This window comes from Simochromis diagramma, unplaced genomic scaffold, assembly GCF_900408965.1.
Source record: "Simochromis diagramma unplaced genomic scaffold, fSimDia1.1 OVJJ01000606.1, whole genome shotgun sequence".
Taxonomy (NCBI): Eukaryota; Metazoa; Chordata; class Actinopteri; order Cichliformes; family Cichlidae; genus Simochromis; species Simochromis diagramma.
In genome coordinates this window covers 469,483-495,460 of record NW_024387233.1, presented here as the reverse complement: position 1 = coordinate 495,460, position 25,978 = coordinate 469,483, and the positions used below count along the sequence as shown (strand labels likewise).

Below are 25,978 nucleotides of genomic sequence, written 5' to 3'. Positions count from 1 at the left end.
TTAGGGGTGATTTTCCTTCTTCCTGTGAGTATTTTATGCATTTTTCTGGTGATTTTCCATCAATTTCCACTCTTGAGGTCATTTTTGTGTCTTTTTGATTACTTTGTTTCACTTTTTTATTATTTGGTTGCTGCTTTTTCCTTGTTTCGTACCAATTTCAGGTTGTTTCTTTTGCTTGTTTTGCACATTTCCAACATTGCTCTCATTTCCAATAATTTTACGTTTTCAACCATTTTACACCCATCAGTGTTCTAATTGTCTCAATGTTGCACACTTCTGTGATACCCAGCGTCTCTCTCTGCAGTAATTTTGCATTTCTATTGGTTTTGTGTCTCTTCTAGACTCAGTTGTACTTCATTGTGGTCGTTTCGTATCTTAGAACTGAGCTCTGATCCCTCAGGTCCACTAGGCCTGTTTAGTAATCCGTGCATGACCACATGCATTTCAAAATACCCTGTATTTACAGTGATTTTCTCCAAAACAGGGTCAAATGAAAGTCAGCATGTGTGAGTAGAGGATAAAAGTGGGCCACAGGAAGAAGAAGGTGGAATCGCCTGAAGAGAAAATATCATCTAATCCCAAAACAACTCCTGAAATGTGAAGAGCATCACAAATAAATGATGATAACGATCAGTGCCAAGGATGTGAGGGAGGATTTTTTCTTCCTGCTTTGAGATGACTCATGATTTTAATAGTGAGCTACATTCTGCTTCACTTTCATACCAGCAATTATCCTGCAGGAGTAGGCGTCAGTTTTCTCAAACAGAGGCTAAATCAAAAACTCTGCTTTGTGTGAATGTAACTGAAACTTTTGCACACGAGGTCGCACACAGATCGATGTAAAAGTGACCAGAAGAGCTGTTTAAGCGTCGATACGAGGAGGTCAGACTCATGACTGCACGCGTGAGTGCCTTCAGAGCATTTTGAGTGCAAACAGAGAGCTCGGCGTGTTTACAGTGAAGCCGACGAAATGCCAGGAAAGACTAACAGAAAGCTCCAAACACAGTCTGCAGCCTCTCTGATGTGAGCAGGAAACACAGGACAGGAGGTGGGCTCACCGTGCAGACAGACATCGAATCGTCCTCGCCCACCGAGTCCTCGGGATCATGATGTGCATCCTGTAATCAAACACACACAAAGGTCAGGCGTTAACACACACACACACGCAGAGGCTCAGCAGTGGCATGCTAATTAGCAGCTGCTCTCCGTGTGATCCTGGCAGGCGACGTCACCTCTTCAGGCTCAGACATGCTCACCTGAAAAACTGGTAACAGCTCGACTTCCTCTGAGACAGCGAGTACTGAGCCACACTTATCTGTACAGAAACAATCAAGGTCCAGTTTGATGGGCTGCAGACCCCGGGGACTTCAGGTGGACGTAAACAGGAAGCTGACATTCGTTGATTGTTTTCATTGATTTTCCAGGGCTGTCGATTTTCTCTATTTTTTTTTTTCTGGCAAATTTATTTGAATTTATTTTGTAGTTTTGCTCATTTTTTATTTCAGTTTTATATTAAATTTATTTCTTTACTTCTAATTATTTAGCATTTTATTTATTAAATACAGATATTCTATTTCTGCATTTGTTTTAGAATAAACTTTTTTTTACCGATTCTTTTTTACGTTTTTTAAATTTTTTTTAAGTAATTATCATTTTACTTTATAAATGTTACTTTTTGCCATTTTTTTAATTTTAATTTGGATTTTTTGTGCTATTTTTAATTGTTATTCCAGTTTTATTTATTTATCTATATATTTTCTGCCTTTCCTTTTATTTTTTATTGTTTTATTTTCAAATTTTATACTTTTTTTTATTATTTATCACCACATTCATTTTCCTTTATTTTCTTATTTAGACATTTGCAGTTAATTTTAACTGTAACCATTTTTATTTTTGCATTTTAATATTTTAGTTATTTTTTTCTAACTAAAACACTGCGTATATATTTTATAAACATATGCAAAATATCCACCTCACCACTGAAACCTGTGACAGATGATTGATAATGATAAGCTTATCAGAGCTGTAACGTTCTGCTGGGAAACCTGATTCCTGACATTTATGTGGATGTTACGAAACACTATCCAAGCACAGCACAGTGGGCATCACCACAACCCAAAAACTGTCACGAGCTCCTCGAAGAACGGCAAAGAGCCCAAGGCGCTGACCCAACCTCCAAACTCCCCAAATCCCAATCCAATCAAACCTGATCCACAAGGTCCTGACCCGGAAACACAAAGGATCCTGGTCTGTGCCCCCGAGGTCAGAGGTGATCAGCACGAAGCACAGAGACGCCCAATATGAGGCAGGTGGCTTTAATGTATAAAATCTGGGCCTATTCTGATCATTTCTGGGATCATATTTCTGTTCTCAGATACTACAAGAGTAGCGTTGCATGATTCAGTGTTTGAAAGATTTAGAGTACAAATACGACAGAAAACGAGGAAAGCAGAACGCGTCCCCTATATATCAGATAGAAGGTAAATCAGGTGCATAAAGACATTAATAATTCTTTTACATCAAGGACTTTTGCTGCCTACGTTCAATTCTTTCCATTCAGAGGTGAAGCAAGCCGCTCACTGAGTAGGCGTCTTTTATTCTGAAAAGCTCTCATCATCATCACCTCCCTCCCGCTCTATCGCTGTGATGTTGGGATCAAACTAGAGTTCAGGTTAAAATGAGATACGGGAACAAAAGAGAAGAAAAAGAAGGGCCCAGACGGTCTGAACGTAAGATTTATCAGCAGGGCCGACAGACTCGGACGGCTTCCGTACCTCATCTGCTCGGCCGAAAGGAAAAACAAAAACAACAGATCTGAATTAGCATTACGTAACGCAGATTAACAGCCTGTCTGCTTCCCTGCTCGAACAACAGCTGTGATTCAGACACTGATAGCACTGATACTACTGCGTGACCAAAGAAGCATAATAACAATAAAAGCGATTACGATTATTTACTCTGCCGGTGAGAGCAACTCGGGGAGCAATTACTGGCCTGTAATCTGCACAACCGGATAAAAGGTGAAGAGGAGGGTGGTGGGGAGGGCGAGGAGAGAGCAAAGGCAGCGGACAGAGAGAGAGAGCGATGGATTACGAAGAGAAAGAAGAAACAGGATTAAGAGAGAACAAGGTGGCTGCAGAGGAAGCAGTGGAATGGCTCAGTCTTGTAGACCATGAATAAAAAGTGTGCAGCGTTTGTTTTTGTGGGGACGATCACCTGCATTTGTCTCAATTTTGGTCAATTTTCACCATTAAAAACACACAGAATCAACCTTTACACTGTAAACGCAGTAAAGGTCCTCACTCTTTTAAATGACATCATGGTTGCTGCGAAGATGCTGACCAGTCGGGTTTGGTATCAGTCTGTGACTGAATGGGTCAAGATGGCAATTATGTGCAACCTGCTTGTTAACTGGGATAAACTGTTGAAAACGACAAATCCCTACATCATTACTTGGAAGTCTTCACCAATCTGCATCCTGTGCAATCACCTTGTTATAGAAAGTGGTGTCCCAGAGGTTGAGGATGCTGCCCTGTCGTCACTGCAGCTACTTGCAAACAGTCAGCGAATGCAAAAAAGGGTCAATGCAATTTTTCTGTGTCGCCAGGAGTTTGCTGTTTTAACTCTGTGTGACTAAAGTGTGACTCTAGTAGCTTAGAGCTGTCAAGCCAACAATGATTATCTGGCTCTGATAAAACAACAGCGCAGACAACCGTCCTCGTAACCTGATCCTTATCCTTATAAGTATATTTAACTTTTACTTTCTTACAGTTTTTTTCTGACTGTCATGTGACTTTTCTTTCCTAAATGCACTGCATACTCAGAGTTGTGTAACCTACCCCTTTTAAGTTGATGCTAATTTATTTTAAGGCTACAATTTTGCATTTTTTTAAGTTAAGACAACTTACATAATTTTATAGTTCAGCAATTCCTGAAGTGTAAACCTACGAATGTGATGACTCTCAGGCAGGTTTTGGATTTATGACAATCATATTTTCTTCAAAGATTCCCAACCTTCATTTGCAAAGGACTTCAGAAATGAAATGGCACAATGAATCTATAAATACGAGCTGTTCCTGCGTGGTTAGATTTGACTGAGTTATGACTCAGAAAAAAACATGAGTCACAAATTGTGGAAAGTGGGTGCAAAGTTTTTGTCTTGTTTTTTAATCTTCATTTATCCAGGAAGTGAAACTCTTGAGATTAAGTACTGATTTTGCAAGAGTGTCCTGGGTCGGGATGGGAAGCATGTCTTTCCATGGAAATTCAATGCAAGCATGGCGGGAACATGTAAACTCGAGACACAAACAGAAGAGTCCTGCCAATGTTTCAGTCCTTGCCTTGAGAAAGCAGCGCTGACCACCGAGCCCGCTGCACAACTCAGTGCTAACATCACAGAAAAGAATCGATGCGTCGACAGGTTGCTGCAGTTTTTACAACCGCAAAGATCTCATCCATACAAACAGTCCTTTACTGGTCTCTTACGACTGCTTAACGCTTCAAATTACATAATACGAAAGCCTAAGAAGGTACAAAATAATGTTGGGAAAGTGTTACTTTAAAAGTGTTCTTTGACAATATAATAAAATAATACTCTCTAACTTTGGTGCATTGTCACATCTACATATTTAAATTGTGTTAAAGTATCCATGCAAATTGCACAAAAGTCTCCATGTGGTTATTTTGGGGCTACACAGCAAAGCTGTCACATTATTAGAAGTTTGTAACTTACCAAATTATAATCACATGCAACACTGGTATTATGTAAGATCTGTGAAATAATACGCCTGCCTGATTTATGACAGAACCATTAAAACTTTACAGGGAGTTTGTGCTCGCCGTTGTCGCCCTCGCAAAGTGGACCAAGGGCCAAAACTCATATTGGCTTGTCGTCCACTTCTTACATTTTGTATTTTAGTGAACACAGCGAAGCCAACACAGCCGAGTTGGAGAAGCAGCCATTATTTCTCAGTGGACGAGCTCAAAGATTCCCAGATTACTGAGACAGAGATGCTGCAACAGCTCGGAAAGACGAGACATTCTGGAGAAAACTCCACGATTGCTTCAATTCATGCTTTGACTTCTTTAATCGTTCTCTAGAAGCATCTTTTTTTAGGAAAGGATTTGAGTGAGTCCAGCACGCCTCAAGAGCACGTCACAGTTGGCGTAACAGAGGCTTTTGGAGCATTTTTAAATCAACATGGAAACTTGTACAGGGATTTTCCTACATATAAAAACATGTTGGAATCTCCCAAAGAGGCCGTGGACTTCCCCCGAAAGGAAAATCAGCAGTTCTGTAATAATGTTTTTTATCAAGGTTTTTTTTTGGCAACTGATAATCAAATGGCTAATCACACTTAAATGTGTTATCACACCTACGAAAGTCCATTCAGAGCCAGGAAAAACCCTGATTAGTCTGTGGAAAGCGACTGCTTGCTGGTGTCATGTCTAAAATAAAAATGTAAAGTAGCTGCTTGTCGTGTGACTTCTCAAAGAAAAGTATTTTACTACGATTTAAGCCTGTAAAATATCACAAAAAAAATCCAAAACAAAACTATATCAATTACCTCGACCCCTACGATCAAGAAGAAAACACTATTAAGTCACAGCTACCCAGAGTCCTGTCCGTTTTGGACAACCTAAAGTGATGCCTGATGACACCAGCAGCATAAATATAGCTGCATCTAAATAAAAACTCCCATCATCATCTAAAGTATTTTGGAAAGGCTCGACTGCTGTTCACGAGTAAAACAAAAACACTCTGAGTCTTGTTCTGACTCCAACCAGACCTGTTACATCAGGAGCATCAACAACATGTTCTCAGAAGGAAAGGCATATTTTACTGCAATTAAAGTTTGATTTGTACATGTTGTCTCGACCTCTTCTTGTAAAAGCACGATGAAAGCTGTTAAATGTTCTGCTCCGCGGGGTCTCATTCGCCCCCAACTATGTGGTGAAGCAGGAAATCCAGATAGTGGGAGATCCTGATGGTATCAGAAGTTCTTTTGGGATGATTTCCTGAGGGAAAGTGATAAAGATGAGCTTTGACCCCTCACGTCTAGGAAATTTCCTGGAAGCTACAGTTAATAAAGAGCGGCATGTTGCAGTCGAAGGATCACTACAAGAGCTCAGTTCCTGTTTTTAGGAAGGAAAAGGAAGTCGAAATTAAAAGCATTCAAAGGCTTTTAGACTCCACTGTCTCCTTTTATTAATCTATAGATCGACTAGGTATCAGGATGATGACATCTGAGCGCAGAACTCTGCAGCCACACCTGGTATTAATAATCGTTAAAGTTAGAGTCGAGCTGCTGGCAACGTAATCGGATATCATTATGTAAAAAAGCTGGCAGGTCTGCCAACCAGCGCGGGGCATCCTAGGTCGAGGGAAGTGGTGCTGCTGAGGTGGAGCTCGTCTGTGGTTTTCTGTTAAGGGAGAGGTTTGGTTTTTTTTGTGAGACTATATTCAAACAACACCCAGAAACCACGTGGACTTTGAACTCTTCAAACCGGCCTTCTTATCTCAGCTAGTGCGTAAGAGGCGGGAGGACGAATGATTTATAACCATTAGTCAAATCAGACGTTCCTGTGAAATCGCCTGTGTTACTGCTAAGCAACAACAGAGTCCGAACCAGAACTTTAGGCCAAAAAGAATGACCCCCACTTTGAACCGAGACAGCTCGTTTATCAGCCTTCATATGTGGCGTAGCTGCCTAAAAAGCTTTCTATTGTGACCAACATTTCAGTCTTTAAATGTTGACGTTGCCTTATAGAACTTTTAATCACTGATGCATTTAAGAAAGCTGAATGAAATTTATCTTTTTTGAAGTCTTAAACTTGCACCAGGTTTCTGGTTTAACTACCTGCAGTAATTTAAAAAGGCGGAGCCTACAGAAACGAATCAGATACGTTTCAAACGCGAGAAATATGCTTAAAATATTTCAAAGATTTGATTTATCGGTATTGACTGGGTTAACGCTTTGTCAGCTTTCCTTGAGGTGTATGAAGCAGCGTTCAGATGCTACGCGAATAATCTGTGGCGCTTTCTGCAAAAAACAACTTGCAGTCATTGTAAACCTGTTAGAAATGACTGTGCTTCAAGCTTCAAACAGGACGTTGCTGGATCAAACAGAACTGCTTATAATTTGATTTTACTCAAACCGACCTACTCCACCTCACAATCGCTCAGCTTTGCCGGCCATAAATTCTGAATCAGTTTAGGATCTGGGGAGTTTCGCTGGTGTGGCCCACTTCAGATCAAATTGCGTCGCATGTGACCCATGATCTCAAATGTAAGTTTGTTGTTGTGTTAAAAAGTACTTTATAAATAAAGTTTTATGGCATGGAGTTTAGGATCTGGGGAGTTTCCTTGCTATGGATGGAAAACATTAATGTCCCTTCTTAGGTTTTCACTTCTGCCTTGGGACACAGTGATCCATCATGTGGACATTTTATTGTGGTCAATCCTCAAAAAGCAGAAGTCCACAAACCTTTATCAGCTTGGCGCTCCCATCAATCAGAAGTGGCCCAGCAGAAATAAAAACACTGACGGCTGCCTAAGCCTCCTAGGAGACGCACCTATGGGATAAATGTGAAAATCCTAGGAGACTTCCTTCTTAAATTATTGCATTCACAAGCTTTTAGGGAGCTCCAGTGGCGCAATCGGTCAGCGCGCGGTACTTATAGGACAGTAACCTGCAGAGCGATGCCGAGGTTGTGAGTTCGAGCCTCACCTGGAGCAAAAACTTATAAAAGGCAACAGAGTTTTATTCGTGCAATTTGTATTTTATCTATTTGTACATATTAACAGGCTTCTGCGTGTGGACAGCAGAGAAAGAATTTTAATGTACAGAGAAATGCGTTTTCTTTGCACACATGACAATAATCTTGAATTTTAAGCACACTTGACCTCTGACCTTGACATGAAGTTCACCAGGATTCAAATTCTTAGATTTTTAGCAGACGTATAAACTTGAAAATCCATGACAATGGCAAACTCCCATCATTCTTTTAAGGCTGAAGGGGAAAAACTGAAAAAACAAAATGCATGAAACACTAAATCTGCACGAATGCCAAAACTTCTGGTCATGGCTGTGATGCAAAAAAGTTTAAAAGCTTATTTTATTGCTGCTGTATGAAAAAACGCAGTGTTATTGTGATGGAAATGCAAATAACCATAAATAGGCCACTACAGGGTAGTTTCCCTTTAACACTGCAGCTGTCTCTGTTGGCAGTGCAAGTCTCCAAGCCCTGGACCACTGTGGCATACTGTGCCCTTGTCCCCTCATAGAGGTGGGAACAGTAAAAATGCAGTGTGGCCACTAATCGTGCCCGAGCATGAAACAGCAGCGCTTCCTCAACAACAGCTGCCGCCCTTAAAATTACTGCTGAGGAATTGAGAAATCTATGAAGGGCATGAGAGGACAGCATGTTGTCGCTTCCAAAAACGGACCCAAACAACAAAAGTCTTAAAACTGTGAACTTGGTCTTGCTCTGAAAGAGTGATCTTCAAACATGTGAGGAGAGAAGAGCTGCGATTAAGTGAAACCTTCTCGAGGGACGGTGCAAGGCAACTGTACAAGGGTGTAAATGCACCCGAAGGTGGGATTTTATCTGCCTGGAATCGACTCCACCCCAAAGAAAAGCCCGGTGGGTGTTTCTGGAGAACATGCTTTTCTCCAGAAACACCCACCGTGCTTTTCCCCATCCTCCGTCATCTTTGTGGAACTCTCACACTCCACCCATACTGAACCCTTACACCTCAAAGCTCTGCAAACTGAAAAGATTGTCGTGGAATTTCCTCCACCGTCACCTGACCTCCACCCCGCTGAACCTTTACGGAGGCACTTCAAGGCAGAGAAAGCCAAACATTCCTGGCGTGCCAGCCTGCTCTTTGGAGCGTTGTCAAAACTTGTGGCTTGACTTCTGCTCGCAGTAAAGCAAAAAGCAGGGAAAGAGAAGATGTTTATTCAAATGGTTAAACTGATGTTATCATTTGTTACTTCTACTTTGTCCGATAACGACAAAACCAAATCTAGGCAAATCTTTCTCATGGCGGATGCACTGCTTTGTGATCTCGCCTTCTAACAACACCCAGGCCTGTGAGGCAGGTGGATGAGGACAAATCAGGGAGGTATATTTGGATGATCAGGGACTCCGCTCATTTGTACCACAACCCACATTCACCATAACGACATGGATTGACTTCAACTCTGAAAACGATGTGTCAGTTATTACCGGATGTCACTGTTAGCAGGTTTCATTACAAGTTTTATTTTGTTACAGCTTTGCTGCTGTTTTCTTTTTATTTATTCGTGTGTATTTGTGCTAGACTGCAGATACTTATTACAAATAGTTTGGGATACAGAATGTGTAAAACTGAGACAATCGGGCATTAAACGAACACAAAAATGTCATTTTCTATTACAACAAACATTTATTTTTGTACCTGTTTGTTACCTTATGGTTAAATTAGAGGTTAGTTTCCCTGCAAAACATCGAAATGCCCTCTGTGCTGCCAGAATGAAATTAATTCCACCTCAAATCTTGCACTTAACAGATGGAAGAAGTGAGTGTTTCTAATACTGGTATTTATCTGCTGTAACTGAATCTTCAGGAGATGATCGAATTAAAGTGAAACTGGATATCTGTGCCGATGTCGAGTCCCATCACAGGGAGCAGCAGAGCCTGCAGACATCCAAGAATAACCAGGATTTTGTTTCTGGAGAGACACTGGCTTTGTCACATAATCGATCTGAACGTCTGGCATAAAAAGAACAAAATGTTAAGATGTATCCCAGAGTCTGAGGAGAGGCTCTAAATGTTAGTCAGGCTGGTAGCATTTAAGACAAAGAAACGTGCACATTTACTGGAAAAATAACTTGGGTAAGTATTTGTTTATTTAAAAAAGTGCAGATTAAACAGGACATATCAAAGCAAGCCTCACTTGGAGATGATGAGCACGACTAACTCTAACGAACGTGTTCTGCTTGCTGAAACATCCTGGTATGTCAGGCTTGGGTGGGGACATAAAGTAAACATGACGGTTTGTCGGGATGCTTCATATGCTCACGAAATGCTCACGGAGCACCTCGGTGTTGAGGCTTTATAAGATACTCTGAAGGAATCTGGGAGAGTTTATCTTTTAGATGCCAAAGAACTGCTAAATACAAACGTCCATTCTTTGGACTTCGTGGGGAGGCTTTCAGGAGAATCCTGAATGGTCGAGGCTCTTTAGAGCTGTGGGAGGTTTCTCTCGCTCTAGAGTCAACCACAACAATACGTTTGACCACAGTCTGCATTGACGACACCAACCTGTCTGCTCGGTACTCGTGGTGCGGTAGTGAAACTTGAAAAAGTGTGACACGAGCTAAAAATGGAGAATATTTGCTTTTTAAGGTTAAAGCTGCACATTTTAAAGCATGTCGGTGAACGCCCTCTTTTCTGGTTGGTGTTGGTGGCTGGTGTCTAGGTCAGTGTGACTGAGGCCTAAGCTAGAGTTATGCTAGGTAATTCAAATGGCCAAAGCTAATAAAAGGCAATCTGAAAGAAAACATCCGATCATATAAAAAATAAATAAAGTTTTTCACAGGTCTCTCTACAGTCCCGTGAAAATGTAAGCACACTCTTGCTTCTTCTACAGGATTTAAGGGGTTTGGCATCAAACCAGGTGCTGCTAATCAGGTGCATTTAATTAAATAACAGCTACATCTCAGACTCGACGGGCCTCAGTTAAAGGTTAAACGTTCAAGTTCACGACAGCAGAATTAGAAAAACACTGAACAACTATGCTAAAGCTCTATCTGAAGAAACCACAAGAATCTTTAGCAGGTGAGACTAAAACACAACATACCAGCACAAACACCTCATACCAACTCCTCGGCACGGCGGTGGAGGTGTGAACATTTTGGCTTGTTCTGCAGCCACAGGCCCTGGGCACCTCACAGTCATTATCATCTGTCTGACAGATAAAGCTCGGCTGAAACAGAAGCTACTCAGCTTGGCTTCCAATCGAGCCGAAAACGTCAACGAACTGCATCCCACTGATTGGCCAGGGAGTGACATCATTGGATGAGTCACAAGAATCACACCTTCTGGTTTTGAAACCCGGCAACGAGAGAAACACTCCCAAACCAACACTTTGGTCCGACGACGAGGTGCAGATGTTTACCACCGAGCAGCTGGTACACCATCGCCTTGACGTCCTCCATTGTTGTGTTGTGTTTGTGTTGCATACTTCTGGGCTGCGTTGCTGTAACTACCTCATCCACACTGAGGTTGTACTTAATCGGAATAGAAAACAACGGAAACCGAGTACAGCAGAGTTGACTCGAGTTGTGCCGACCAGGGTAGGTGGAAGTGGAAAAGAGGCATAAGTGAGCTGTGCATAGAAAATATCAGCAAATTTAAATAAACTGATGCAACGCTGTAAAGACGAGAGGGCCAAAGTACCTCCCCAACAACATGAGAGACAGCTAAATCACCTTTACTCCTTATTGCTGATAAAGTTGGTTCTGAAAGATACTGAATCATCTTGAGTTTATCTGCATGTGAGCTGGACATCGGGTGAAGACCGCTGATCAGAAACAACCTGCCAACGAGGCATTTAGTGACACCAGCGCTGATTATCGGCGAGTTAGGGTGGCAGACAGTCACTACAGCTGTGACAGAGCGTTATTTTTGGTGAAGGTCGCGGCAGGTTAGTGTGTGAAAGCTCTTGGAGTCGTTTTTATTTGCCTGATTTGTTTGTTGTTGCTTAACAAATTAAAACTACTGATTCAAACCGGCTGCTCTAAAGAAAGCTTTTGTCTCCTGAACCTGAGATACAAGTCTGAAACAAAACCAGCTTCTGTGTCAGAGTGTGTGAGAGTGTGTGAGAGTGTGTGAGAGTGTGGTTTTTTCCAGTTCTTCCTTCCTACAAGTTTCTGAATCTTGATAAAGAGCAGAGGGCGGTGTCACTGTGGCTGCATGATTCAGGAAGAGCTTACGTGTGTGTGTCCCCACTTCCTGTATGAGGTGTCACAAGGGCTGCATGGAGAAATGTGTGTGTGTGTCACTCTGTAGGCAGATCGTGAATAATAAACCCTCACACACAGAAATTACTGAGTCACTGCAGTCAGCGCCTCTTTCTCTGTCTCGCCACCTAACAAGCTCTCACCTGCCCCTGGTATTCCCCCCTCGGCATCTTTACACACCACTGTCAGACCGACAGGATCGTTCTGCTGCCGCTTTGCTCAATAACGCCCGACCTTTGACCCCGGTGTTACACCTCTCAGCCTTTTGGCATGCGGAGAAGCGCCTGTAAGAGCTTTTTCTAGGCCACCACGACAACAAAAGACGCAGATAAAAGCGTGAGAGGCGAAGCTGAGTGGATGCTTCGCTTGGATTGGTGCCCTGAAGACAAACATCGTTCAGCGCGCGCACACAAAGAGCGGAGCACGTCTGCAGTCGTCGCCGAAATGCAGAAACTAGCATGCGTGCACTTGTGTGTGTGCGGCTGCAGTGATGAAACAGCACTCACACAGTTTCTTACAACACGCAGAAATGCTTCAGAAGAGCTGCACAGAAACAGAAGCTATTCATTTAACATCCCTCGGGGCTCCAGCCAATGATCATTTCCATTATTGATTAATTGTAATTACGCTAATAAATTAAGGAATCCATATGTGTCTGATTTACTTCACACTGACTGTTTCTGGAGAACATGTAAAAATGCAAAGTGTTTATGTAGCGAGGTGGAGAGACACTTCTTATGAGAAGCTCAGGAAAACAACAATTCCAGAAATAATCATGATGTCATGTGTGTACGAAAAACACAGTAGGACTGTTTTCTTCTTAAATGTCAGGCTGTCTGTCCCAGAAAATCACAACACTCCGACCTGTCTGCAAACACTCACCAACTACCTGCTGAGCCGCGTGAAACCATGAAAAGTGCAACACAGAGACCAACGTTGTGCCTCTTCAAATGAGTCATTGAAATGTGGTGAGCCACGACTTTTACTTTCAACATTAACGTTCTCCGTTTCCTGTTCACTGCTGCCTGAGTGCTTGCAGACAAGTCTGCGTCATCCATGCAAACAACAGGTAACGGCATCGATCTGCAAGCAGCGAAATAAATACAAGAAAGGTTTTTGGTGCAGGTTCCTCTTATGACATGTTGCTGTTAGCTATTTAGATATTAGCTGTTTGCCAGGATCAACTTTTATAACTGCCAATAAATAAGAAATTAAAACTAAAGAAGAGATGGAAGAAACACCCTTCAACCATGAGTGTTGATGTTTCACAGTCAGTGCACAAGGGGGAACTCTGAAGCATCCCTGTCTGCAGCATGTTATTGCAACGCCTTATTATTATTATCGCATCAACTTTAAAACCTGGTTGGGCTCTACAGTGCATTAGTGACCAATCACCTCACAAGGAGGTTGCAGCACAGTCTTTGCAACCTATTCCACCTAAAGACAGAAACTTCTGGCAACCAGTTGGAGATAAAGAGGGGTCTCCAACTCTGAGTCTGAGGTGTAAAATTAAAGAATGAACTTATATTTAGTAATTTTTCAGCTCGTTTAAACAGCTTATCGAGTAGTTTTAGTTGACTGTTAGTTTTTCAGCTTGAACTTCTTTAATTTAATTATAATTTCAGGGTTTTTTTTATTTAGCTGAGCTCACATTTACATGGACACTCTTTTTACTGCAGAAGTACCTCTGGGGTAATTGTAGGCCTACTCCTGGTAGAGAATCAATGGGGCCTTTATGTTATTTGTATTAGAGGAAAACTTGTACTGAATATTAGTGGATTTTTATGTAGGTTTTAAATCTGATTTAGAGTCACTGTAATGTTCCTGCTGACACCGTTGAACCAATACGGTGACAAAAGCTCTTTTATGGCATTTGTGGGACCAAATAGTGATTTTACCCTCTCATGCTTGTGCCTAAGAACACCTTCAATCTCACAGTAACACAGCTATGACACTCCTGTAGCAACATTATGGGGGGTTTTTCAATCTCGTCTAACTACGCCTGCAGAGTTTTTTATTAAATCTGTGTGGTTTATAATCACGCATCGTTTCATGTGTTGCAGTGCTTGTAAGGATCCTTAACTGCACCCCGCAGTTTACTGAGAGATTCATATAAATGAATGAAATACTTGGAGCAGTACTTCTATATTGTACCATATTACACAGTCTTTCTTGGGTTTTTAATCTATTTTTTAAAGTAAAGTCCTTATAGGAGCTTAAGATTTGGTCGCTGCTGTAATTAATAATAGCCTTTAACCTGCTGGTTTAGCGCTCAAACATGACATTAACTACTGCACCTCTGCAGCTGCATATTCTGACACTGGACTAATACTTAAGGCAATGAGCAGGAGCTGCAACAGCTTTAGTATTTGAAATAAAGCCTTGCATGTCCACAGACTGATCTTAGGAGACTTGGCATGGTTTGTTAAAATGGGGGGGGGGGTTACGCCCTGCTGTGTAACTGAGACTTTAAGGTGATTTAGTGAGTTTGTGACACCCAGAGTCAATTCACGCCAGAGAGAAAAGACTCTTCAGATCATTTTATGTCCTCTTCCACAGTTTGTTTCCTATGGATTTGTAGAGCATTTGGTGTGTAGAGCCTGCCGTTATTATCTGTATCTGCTTAAATAGTAAAAAATGTAATAGTCATGAAGTAGTTTTGTGTCTTCAGAATGATCTTATTCTACTTTCTGTTGTGCTTCAGTAAAACTAATTCAGTCCTGTTTGAGATCCGTGGTGTTTTTAGTCTAACTTAAGGTCAGAATGATGGCTCGATAGCAGCTTTAGCTGCTGCTCTCGGCCCTAATAAAACCCACTTTGCACAGTTTTGCACTTCATCACGTTTCCATTCTCTTATTCTAGCATTTAAACATGAATCTGTTATTTCTAAACAGACTGACAAATAAAACCCAAATGTAACAACTCTGTGCCGAAACTGCTTCGTGATGTGATTCAGTGCAACTAATATAGTCCCTGTTGGAGCTCTGTGCTGCTTTAAATCTCATTTAAAATAGAGTTTGTGTAATAATACAATCTGATTTGCCTTCATATTTGTGTACTTTCTGACGTTTTAAACCTCTCAATGAAACACCAGCTGTATTGTTCTTCTGTGCCCACTGTACACTGTGCTGGTGTAATATTTCTGCACAGAATATTACTTCGTGTTTGTGTCTCCAGAGTTACATGAACTGATTTCCTTTTAGAGTTTTATGGTATTTAAAATCCAATTTAGGGCCCTAATAGTGTCCTTGTAGTCACTCAGCAGTACTAATACAGTCTAATTTCATATGCTTGTCTCTTTCCACACTTTCAGTCTCTTTTAACTGACACTGACGTGCGTCCATGACAGGTTTTTTTTAGTTTATTTTAGTTTAATATTTTAGCACATGCTCAGGGTTTCCTGTTGCACAAATGTGACATGTCTGGAGGGTGTGCACCACGTTCAGGTGTTTAGAGTAAACACATCTTAATCTACGTCGTGTTTTAATGCAGCTAACTTCATCTTTTTGGAGCTTTATAGTGTTTTCAACCAAATTTTAGGGACAAATTGACGCCCCTATAGTCACTCGTGCTGTCAACCATAATGCAATGTCATTTTTCTCATTTTTGCCCTTTATGACATTTAAAACCTCTTGAAACACCAGAAACATGTCCATGGCAGCTTATAGCGATGTTGTGGTACTTTATAGTATTTCCGTGCCCTGTAGTACCACTGTAATACTCCTGCATAAAGTATTATTACATATTTGTGCCTTTGGGTCATCGCTTGATACTTTATGTTGTTTTATTCCAGCTAATTTAGTCCTGCTGAAGTTTTCTAGGGTAAAAATGATGTCTGTGTTGTAGTTTAGCTGCTAAGAATTAAAAAATCTAATTACCCTGAAAGCCGCCTTCATATTTTGCAATTTATGATATTTTAAACCACTTGATTAACACTGGATCATACCCAGGACATTCCTGCAAAGAGTTTTGTGCTTATTTGGGAGCTTATACGACACTTTGGTGTACTTCTGTGCCCTCCTGAACTGGTGTAAAATCTCTGCAATAAAAATGACTTCATGTTTGTGTCTTCAGAGGGAAATAAACAGATGTTCCCAGAGTTTACGGTCCAATTTAGGGTCATAAAAATAATTATCCCTGCAGTCACTTCGCAGCTGCTGTCAATAGAAACGCAATGTAATTTCGTGTTTTCGTCCTTGATGACATTGTCAGCTTACTGTTGAGCACTTCATCGTGACTCTGTCGTTGCCAGCACATGTTCGGCGCTTCTTGAAGCACAGATTTACCTGGTGGTCTCACGGTAGTTCGTGCTGTGTTTGGGAGCAGCTGCCTCTGCCTGACAGAGACTTAAAGGCGCTTTTCCTTGTGCTGTGTTTTGTGTTTTTACCCCCTAAAAGCTGCTGCTGTGACTGCAGCCCCCAGTCAGCTGTCAGTCAGTGTGACAGCAGGACAAACCAAAGTGTGCTCACCTCTCCAGCCGTCCTCCCCAGCGGCATCTTCTGCCAGGGGTCCGCCAGCTGAGCCAGAGGCATCTTCTTCTTCTGCCCCTACTTTTCTTTCTTCTTCTGTTATTCCTCTTTTCTGCTGCTCGTACCTCCCTCGCTCCGGACGCTTTCTCGCCTGTTTCTCCTCGCTCTTATTCTTTAAAGAAAATGTTTGAAGGTAGTAGTCCACTTTCAGCGTCGGCAGGAACCGAACCGACCGACCAACCGACCGAACGGAGCCGAGCGAACAAGGGCTAATTCCGGATCTGCCGCGGCGCTGAGACCGCCCCTTCCTCCGGAGAGACGAAGAGGAGGAGGAGGAGGAGGGGGACGCCCTTTTTCGGAAACTGATTGACTTATCTCCGTTTCTCTCTACCTCCACCTCTCCCTCTCTCACTTCCGTTCTTTCCCAATATGGCGGCCGGTGTCGGCTTACCTGTCCGTCAGAGCGCTGCGTCACAACTACGTCACGACGACAGGCGGCATTCTCACTTAGGTAATAAAAGAGTGAACGAGCACGTAACTGAACTTATGAATAAACAGTCTGCGATTCATCACGCAGGCGGTGTTGTTTTGTTAATGATTATTTTTACCGATAAAGCCTAACAGCGTGGCGCCAAAGTGCCTCACACAATCACAGAAAGTATGGAAAACGACCTTAAACGACCCGTAAATTAGGCCACGTGAACCCAAAACACGAAGCAGTAGCATGAAATACAAAATATTACCCCCAAAATATGCAAAATTACTTGAAGTTGTCGAACAAAGAGCTACATGACCAGAAAACATAAAAGGTAGCACAAAATACAAAAAGTATCCCAAAGATATTCGAAATGACCACAAACTATCCAAAATAAGCCACGTAACCCCATAAAAACCCATCACAAAGTACACAAAATACAAATAAAAAACCTGCAAAATGATGACAATCCAACAATAATATGGCAAATTGCACCAAAAGATGTAAAAATAACCACAAAGCAGCCAAATGTAAACAAAATAACCACAAAACTACTCTAAATGACAACAAATGTCAAATATGCAAAATCAGTAAACACATACAAAGTGATACACCAGCAGCAGCGAAATGACTACAAAATGTCCAAAACAGTCACAAATGACATGAAACAAATTACCATAAAAATATACAACATCTGCACAAAAGCACCCTCAGAAATACTGAGACCACAAAAACCTGCTAAATGTCCACAAACAGCCCACAGCCCTATAAGTTATTGCAACTATACTGTAGTGAAACAAAATAAACCACTAAAAAAAAAAAAAAAAAAAAAAAGCTCCAGGACAACATAAATGTGTGAAAACCTATGAAATGCCAAGTTACCAGAAAAACATACAAATGAACACTATGCAGTGACCATAAACCACTCAAAATATACATATATATGAAAATCTCACAAAAACGACAAACACGAGCACAGAAAGGAAAATGACTTTGAAGTACACAAAACGAGATCAAAAACTACACAATAACCAAAAACAAACAACACAAAGAACCTCATGAACGTAACTCCTGGATTCACCGCATCGTTTCCTTAAAGCTGTGCGTCGCTACAAAATCCAGTTTTGAATACTTTTGTCATTTTTTCCCGTTTTCTGTGACAACTTTTCAGTGGTTTAAATTTACAGCATTTCATGTTTGTCGGAGTCGAGCATGAATTTCGTTCATAAAGCTTTAATAAAGGAACAAAGGGAAAAAAAAAAAAATAAAAAAAAAAAAATTCCAGACATGTTCATTTTTATACTATGAAGCTGACAATAAACCAGGATAAAGCCGGGGGAGAATTTTACTCTAATTAAAATGAAATAAATAACTTTTTAGTTTTGAGCAGTTTTTCAGCCTGATAGTGACATCTAGTGGTTGAAGGATGGAACAACTGAACAGCTCATGGATTTCCTTTAGTTTGATCAACTATTGAGTCATATTTGAAGCATTACTTTGTAAACACATTTGAAAGCTGAGCAAATAAAATATGATTCAAACACAAACACGTTTCCACTTTGCTTTAAAGTTGTTTTATTTCACAACCTTCAGTTCCCACCATTCAGACAGGTAAATAAGAAAGCTTTATATCTGTACAGGCTCAGATACAGTAAACTTTAAAGAACACAGAGGAAAGATCTTATAACAGACTCCTTTAAATTCATAAAGTGCCCAGAAAGTCTCAAATGTAGTGCATCCAGTTGCCAGCTTCAGTTTCCCCACACAAGTCCGGATGTTTGTCTCGTCAGTAGTCGAGTCAAGCAGCTAAAGTCTTGCTTTCATCTTCAGCTTATAAACACATTTTTAGAGCCATTTCATGGTTACATACACCGATATTGTGTCCTTATCCTGGACACTGAACCTGCTTCAGACGAGGACTTCTCTGGAATGAAGCTCAGGCTGCGACTCCTCATTAAAGGCGTTTTACTACCAGAAAAATCCATCACATTTGTAATTTCCCAAATTTAAAGTCACACTTCTGAGGGAATATCTACACAAGTTTGGAACATTTAAAAATCTCCTAAGGGTTTAAAATGCAGGATAAACATGGAGAAGGTTTCTAACAGACACGTTTCCATGTCAGATGTTGGGATTTGTGCGTTTACAGTGCAGCATGTTTATCCTGTCCAACACCTCTGGCTCCACCACGAATAATATCTCACAGTTATACAGTAAACTATAAATAAATAACACTGACAGGTTTCAAGGAAAAACCTCAAAGTCCCGTGAAGGTGCTGAGACCTAAAGTCGAGAGGGAAGGTGCTGAATGTGTGAGGGATAAAGGTTGAGTGTGTGGTCCGAGTCTAGCTGACAGACTTGAGCTTGGACCAGGGGTTTGTCCCGCGCACCTCCAGCAGCGGGTTGTTGGAGAAGATGTGGTTGCATAACTCTTCCAGCGGCGGCTCCGGGTCCGAGGTGGCGAACTGAGTCGCCTCCTCCACCTGCTTACGGATCTCGATGTCGATTTCCTGGCGGGAGAGAAATCAGGTGCTGTAATCCCTGCAGCTGACGACATTTAAAACCATTTGAAGCTGTGAATGCATCACTGCCGTCTGGACGCTCACCTTGAACTCTTCTACAGACGCCATGTTGTGGCTGAGCATGCGCTCCTTCAGCATGGAGATGGGGTCGCTCTTACTGCGGACCTCCTGAATCTCCTCGCGGGTACGGTAGCTGCAGGAGGTCAAACCAAATTACTCAGAAAAAATCACAACTCCCCCAGGGTCCGGTAAATCCAGACTTAGAAAGGCAACTCACCTGACACCTGGGTCACTCATGCTGTGTCCATGGTAACGGTAGGTCTGCAGCTCCATTATGATGGGACCCTGAAACACAAAGTGCTGCTTCACATCGATGCTCTGGAAGATTAGAGCCTTTTAGAGAGCCTACAGGAAACTCTCCACCACGAGAACCCTTCAAAATTAAAGCCCGTGGGTGTCCATGGACTTCTACCTTCACATGTATGAAGAACTGAGTGCAGCACAGAGGTTTTATTTTAAATTTATGTATTTTTTAAAAATCTAAACCCTCACCTTTCCAGCTCTGCAGTGATCTGCAGCAAACTGTGCGGCCTCTCTGACGCACAGGACATCCATCCCATCCACCTGCAGGAGAGCAGAGAGAAACCTGACCATTGGCACACCTCTAAGCACAGAGAAGCGACCCCTGCAGCGACCCCTGCAGCGACCCCTGCAGCGACCCCTGCAGCGACCCCTGCAGCGACCCCTGCAGCGACCCCTGCAGCGACCCCTGCAGCGACCCCTGCGTTCCAGTGTGTTTGTGTGCAGTATCATACATGAGCATCAGACAGCTGTATGCATGCTCACACCTGCAACTGCCAGGACAGACTCTCAGCCTCTTCCTGTTATAGTCTGGGTCCAAACGGGCAGCGGCAGTGTACAGTCATCAGACACACTGCAGCCGCTGCCCAGGACCGGCACATTTACCCGCCATGTTTAACCCCGCCCTGCAGCTTTAATGTGTTAGTGTCTCACTCTGAGTCCAGGTATGAAGTCCCCCCTCTTGTAGTAGTCAGTGCTGGCTGCAGCTCTCTCCACTGATGTCCCCATGCCGTACTTGTTGTTCTCGCAGATGAAGATGCACGGCAGCTTCCACAGAGCGGCCATGTTGTAAGACTCAAAGAGCTGGCCCTGATTGGATCAGAGAGGAGTCACAAAGTGCTTTACAGAGGTATTAAGAGCACACAGCTGAACCACGTAAACAAGGCAGAACTGCAGCAGCCTCTCCAGCGCACTTTGAGACAGTCATGAGTTTAGTGATGTTTCTTAAATGGGTAAAAGAGAGTGAGATCACCCTTTCCTTATTCCAACTACAACCTACAAGGACATATTTATTATTATTTATTTTTTTAAATCTTACCTGATTGGCTGCTCCGTCTCCATAGAGCGTAACGCACACCTGGTTGTTGCCTTGGTACTGGCAGGCGAGAGCGATGCCTGCTCCCAAAGGTACCTGCACAGTTCACAGGTGAGTTACTGAAACTGTAACGAGTGTTTAACTACGGAGATGCGCAGGTGTGAGAGGCTTTTTAAATGTGCTCACCTGTGCGCCCACGATGCCGTTGCCTCCATAGAAATGTGGAGCGTACATGTGCATCGAGCCCCCTTTCCCTTTGGCCACGCCCCCTCTACGACCTGAGGAGCACAAATAAAAGTGAAGCTGAGACTAAGATCCAGCTCAGACGTGCCCATGTTCAGACTGTAATACCTTCCTCTCGTTCTCACCTGTGAGCTCGGCGAGGATCTCTTTAACAGAGACGCCGCGGGTGTACGTGTACCCGTGGGCGCGGTACGCAGTGATCAGGTGGTCCGAGGGGTTGATGGCGGCCTCGATGCCTGCAGCACACGCTTCCTGCAGGAGAAACCACATGTTCTGCATCTCACCACACTCACAAACTGATGTTTGTTTGGGTTTTGTCTAAATGTTCTTGCACACACTGAGATTTGGATGCAATATAAATGAATTGTGTTCCTGGCCTGCAGGCGCTGATACCTGTCCGTCGTACAGGTGACAGAAGCCTCTGATGATCTTCTGCTTGTAGAGCTGGTCAGCTTTGAGCTCCATGCGCCTCACCGTCTGCATGGTGCGGTAATACTGCAGGCCCTGCTCCCTCGTCAGCTCCGCCTTCACCGGCGGGCCCTCCTCCAGGCGGTGCAGGTCGCATTTCTACACCAAAAACAAAAACACCACAAACTGGAGAAGAAGACCAAACCAAAGATTTTACATTTCTGGTCCACAATTGAGTGAAGTTTTAATAAACTAGACAAATCCAGACCTGAACCAAAGATTAGCACATTTATTAATTTACTGCTGAATCCGTCAGTGCTGAGCCTCCTGTAGTCTTTCAGGCCAGAATACAGATCCCTGAGTGGACTCGTGCTGATGATCATGACACTGAAACTATTGCTGATGTGATTCGATTCAGTTTGACAGCAGAATCAACTTTACAAATATAGCCATGATATTTTATCTGAAAGGACAGTTTGTGCATTAACCCTGATAAGTTTCATCTTGCCATCTTCATGTTACGTTCTGAGCTACATTCAGTATCGACTAAGATGTTTAACTGATCGCAGCTTTATGGGGTAAAAATCCCCTTCCTTCAGTCTGAAATTGCCATTAGTGATTCTCGTTTGTGCCCACCTTGATGTCAAAGGTCGCCTGGGGTGTGAAGTCAGCGAAGGAGCGGGAGACAACAACTCTGGCTCCCTGGAACACAAACACAACCAACTGAAACAGTGTTTCCATCACTGCAGCATCACAACACGACTTAAAGCGCTCACAGGTCTTCCACACTGAGCAGCGTGACGGCTGCCCTCCTCATCAGAGCAGGGGGAGGAGCGAGGCGGGGTTGGTGGGATCAGATGGGCGGGATCAGGTGGTTCATACACACACTAACCTTCAGTAATCTGACACTGTGGAGGTCAGTAACAGGGAGGGAGAACAAACCCAGTCCAATAATGCACTGTGGCTTTTACTGAACAGGCCCTTCAACAGTCTGATAGACTCCTGTTTTGTCCTGCACCACGTGTGCGCTGATGGACAGAGTTAATTAATAAAGGTAATTTAGTTCTTCAATAAGAACCTTAGAGGCATTTCTATGATCTGATATTTTACAGACAAAACAATTACTCAAAGCTGTGCTCAGCTGCAGCCCTGCAAGCTGCAGCCTTGCACATAACCATTGCTGCTTTTACTGTACACAGATCAGTCACGTTAACGTGCACGGTCACCTCTTCAGGTGAAATATTTTGGTGAGGTTGCCCACGGGAGAGGGGGACAAAAAAAAAAAGGCAGCAGACCTGGTGTGGACGGGCCCGACGAGGAGCGCCAGTTTGTCCAGGATCATTTTAGCTCATGAAAGTATAATGTGCACGTAGGATTTAACACTTAAAGACCAAGAGAAAGAAAAATAGTTCTGATAAATTGATCATTGTAATGACCAAAGTGTCAGTTTCTACCTTGCCAAGAGCTGTAATTTATTTAAGTTTTCTAGGTAATTTTCTGACTTTTATAATCAAATGATCAAAGTTATGGGACAGATTTATAGATCAGGAGAAGTAGAGTTAGTAGAAGCCCTTGTTTGACAATTAACCCATAAAACAGTTACCCGATGGTCCCAAAGCCATTTAAAAACAAAGGAAAACACACTTCCCACAATATATGGAATCATTTTGACTGGGAATGCACCAGTTATGAAATTCTGGACACGTAACCACGTTTAAAATAAGAAACAGCTGATCTTTTTTTTTTCCACCTCATTTTTTGGGATCAAAGAAATCTCCCTGCTTTGCACGGCTCTGAGTGCAGCATTAACGAGACATATAGGGTCATTTGTTCTTAAGTCATACATATCCATCCATGCAGCAGCTCTGGTTAGGTTCCCCGGCCCTGTTAGTGAGCAGGCAGCAGACATGGAGGAAGCGTCACGAGTCCTTACTGGTCTGTCAGCACAGCCGCTAACTAACAGCGCAGACGCTGCTCTAGTACTGACTGCTGTTGGAGGCGGTTTAGGTGGAAGCCGCTGGGTCTGTGCAGAGGCGGGCGCCGCCGGCGACGTTAGATCAACAAACTCTGACAGGTCAGTCAGTAGCTGGGGAACAAAAGGAGCCAACCAATCAGACCAGAGCACAGAGCACGCCCAGTGGAGCTCTACAGGTGAGAGAGGAGCTGTAGCTAGACAGAGACAGACATGACAGGTGGAGTCTAAAAAGATGAGACACACACACAGAGGGGACAGACTGAAACCAGCCCAACGTGTTCACACAACACCTCGTATTTCACACAAGCACAACATCTGTAATCCCAGATTAATCACTTCAGCACCAGCAAAGCCATTTATGTAGATTACAGGCCTTATAGCTGTTTTTTTAGTCATTGTTAATGAATCTTTACAGCTTAAGAACATTTTATGAAACTGATTTTTAAATATGTTATTTTGCCTTTTTAAATGAACATTATCAAGTATTACTTTGTTTATAATTTTACTCATTTTCTCTTCATTTAATTGATGCATTCGTGTTCTTACAAGTCATTTTAATTTTATCATTTCAGGATTGATTTTTATTTTATTATTAACAAACACAACATTAATGATAAATGAACCCTGACATTTGTTATTTTGGCCGGTTTAAGATCATTTTTGGAGTTTTCGTAATGACTCAAAGTTGATTCACGGCTACCCAAATCTGGGGGAAGTGATACCCGTTTGTTTAGGTGCTGAAAATTCAGCTTAATGTTGTAGCAGTGTGAAATTAATGTTTTAGGAAATAAACAGCAAACAAATATGGAATGAACGTGTTAAATGAAAAAAAAGACTCAAAGACTATAAAGAACTACAAACACTCCACACCAATGAGGAGAATCATTGCAAATGCTACAGCGATTCTTTTAGCTGCGCTTCAGTTAGCTCCCTGGGAACCACCACCACCACCACAGCAGGACGGAGCCTGCAGACAAACATCAGCAGCTGCTTACCTCAGACACTGTTTGGGCTCCCTAGGGTTCAGGCGACGGGGAGAGGTGGGAGAGGAGGGAGAGAAGCGAAAAATGAATGGGGAGTCTTTGAGTGAGTTTGTGTGTGAATAAAAACAGCAGGGAGGCCGGAGGGTAGGAGTGAGCACCAGCGGAAAAGGGAACAGGATTCCCACAGGCAAGCGTGAGACTCGATTGAGGCATTTTCAGCTTTTTCTTCATCTCATTCTGGATGATATGATTAGTAAAGCAGTGCCTGTAGGAAGCTTCTGTAAATGATGCACCACAACAAACACTCGACATGCTGCTGCCAGTCCTACTGACCCACAGGGAGGCGCTGATGTGTTTTAAACTGACCCAGCATCTCTTGATTGGCCTGATTTTGGACCATGAAGGAAGTCTAGCATCCTCTTTACATGTCATGTCATCTAGAAGTTTATATTTGAGCATGGGAAACTAAAAGAAGTGTACTATGAAGCCATAGTAATGGCTTCTTTAGCCCTCTTCAGCTTAGTCAGAGCGTTCAATGTTAGGACGGTGGCTACATCACCATGGTAGGCAATGATAAAAGTCACCTCTGGATTTCTAGGATCAACATACTTCTTTAACCTACGCGATTATCTTTACCGTACACGGCTCTGCACATTTATACACGTATGTTTTTATTCTATTTGTTTTAAAGCATGTAACTGCGTGTACTTTCTCAAAACGTGCACCATGCTCATAAACGTTTTAGAGACAAACACTGGAGGTAGCACACCTGAGAGCAAAGTGAGAGGTTTACATTTGCATGGTGCACTCACAGAAGCCCCTATACTGCATTTCAAATATGCTCCTAATATTTCGTCCACCCGCCTTCCGTGTTTAAGCGCCCATGCTGGTCGGTATTGATCACATCAGCGCCTGCGTGGCAGTACAAGCTCTCCGTGCTGTGTGAGGAAGGCAGACCACCAGAGGCATAACATATTCAGGGTTAGAGAGAGGTAAAGAGCTAGCACCCCGACTGTAGCCATGTCACTGCATTCATGCATGCTTCCGTCCAGTCAGCCAATCACACGAGAGCATGAATAACCCATTCTTTCACCACAACATGCAAACTGCAAATAAGAGCTCAAACCAGCCACCAGTGCTAATGTTAGCTGCCGCTAACAAGGTCAGCCCCCCTCCAAGCCAAATAGTACAAGGCGAGCTAATGGTTAGCGCGGACCGGCCCCGGCACACAACGTGGCCTCCGTGTCCACACCAACCCCCGAAAACTCACCGCATTCCTGCCGGTCATCCTGCACAGTGCGTTAGAGATAATGGCTAACATGGTTTTCATGCTACACACGGAGACGACCGGAGCCCGAAGAGGATTAACGAAGGATGCTCCGTGTTAGTGTACGCGCAGAAAACGGCGCCGACTCCCACAGTCCCACACAACATTGGTTCCGCTCGGTATTTATAGCTAGACGACAACTAGAGAGGCATGTTTACGCCCCACTATT

At 42.8% G+C, this 25,978-nt stretch overlaps 2 protein-coding genes and 1 non-coding gene across 7 annotated transcripts in view; 1 reads left to right on the top strand and 2 right to left on the bottom strand.

Annotated features, from left to right (window-relative positions):
* Positions 1-16,889, bottom strand: part of rps6ka3b (ribosomal protein S6 kinase, polypeptide 3b) — a 65,004-nt gene extending 48,115 nt beyond the window's left edge. Inside the window, exons 1-2 of the mRNA XM_040052460.1 lie at positions 16,481-16,889; positions 1,059-1,118 (exon numbers count right to left, since the gene is read on the bottom strand). Of these exons, the coding sequence (XP_039908394.1) occupies positions 1,059-1,118; positions 16,481-16,543 (123 nt within the window). The 5' untranslated portion in view covers positions 16,544-16,889. The remainder of the gene's footprint in view (positions 1-1,058; positions 1,119-16,480) is intronic.
* trnai-uau lies at positions 7,645-7,738 on the top strand. The gene is made up of 2 exons: positions 7,645-7,682; positions 7,703-7,738. It is a non-coding gene; the product is annotated as a tRNA-Ile (tRNA).
* Positions 16,890-18,513: 1,624 nt separating the features above from the next.
* Positions 18,514-25,918, bottom strand: LOC120746934 (pyruvate dehydrogenase E1 component subunit alpha, somatic form, mitochondrial-like). 5 transcript variants are annotated; one of them, XM_040052499.1, is made up of 13 exons: positions 25,753-25,918; positions 24,495-24,515; positions 23,458-23,610; positions 22,161-22,226; positions 21,510-21,683; positions 21,242-21,368; positions 21,060-21,151; positions 20,877-20,969; positions 20,492-20,647; positions 20,030-20,101; positions 19,755-19,822; positions 19,562-19,670; positions 18,514-19,465 (listed from the first exon to the last, which is right to left on the bottom strand). In XM_040052499.1, the coding sequence occupies exons 1-13, from the start codon at positions 25,810-25,812 to the stop codon at positions 19,301-19,303; spliced, it is 1,356 nt and encodes a 451-aa protein (XP_039908433.1). In that variant the 5' UTR covers positions 25,813-25,918; the 3' UTR covers positions 18,514-19,300. The 5 variants fall into 5 exon arrangements, with proteins under 5 accessions (XP_039908433.1, XP_039908434.1, XP_039908435.1 ...); XM_040052500.1 differs by lacking the exon at positions 23,458-23,610 and having other exon boundaries at positions 25,753-25,917; XM_040052501.1 differs by lacking the exons at positions 23,458-23,610; positions 24,495-24,515 and having other exon boundaries at positions 25,753-25,917.
* Positions 25,919-25,978: the final 60 nt, after the last annotated feature.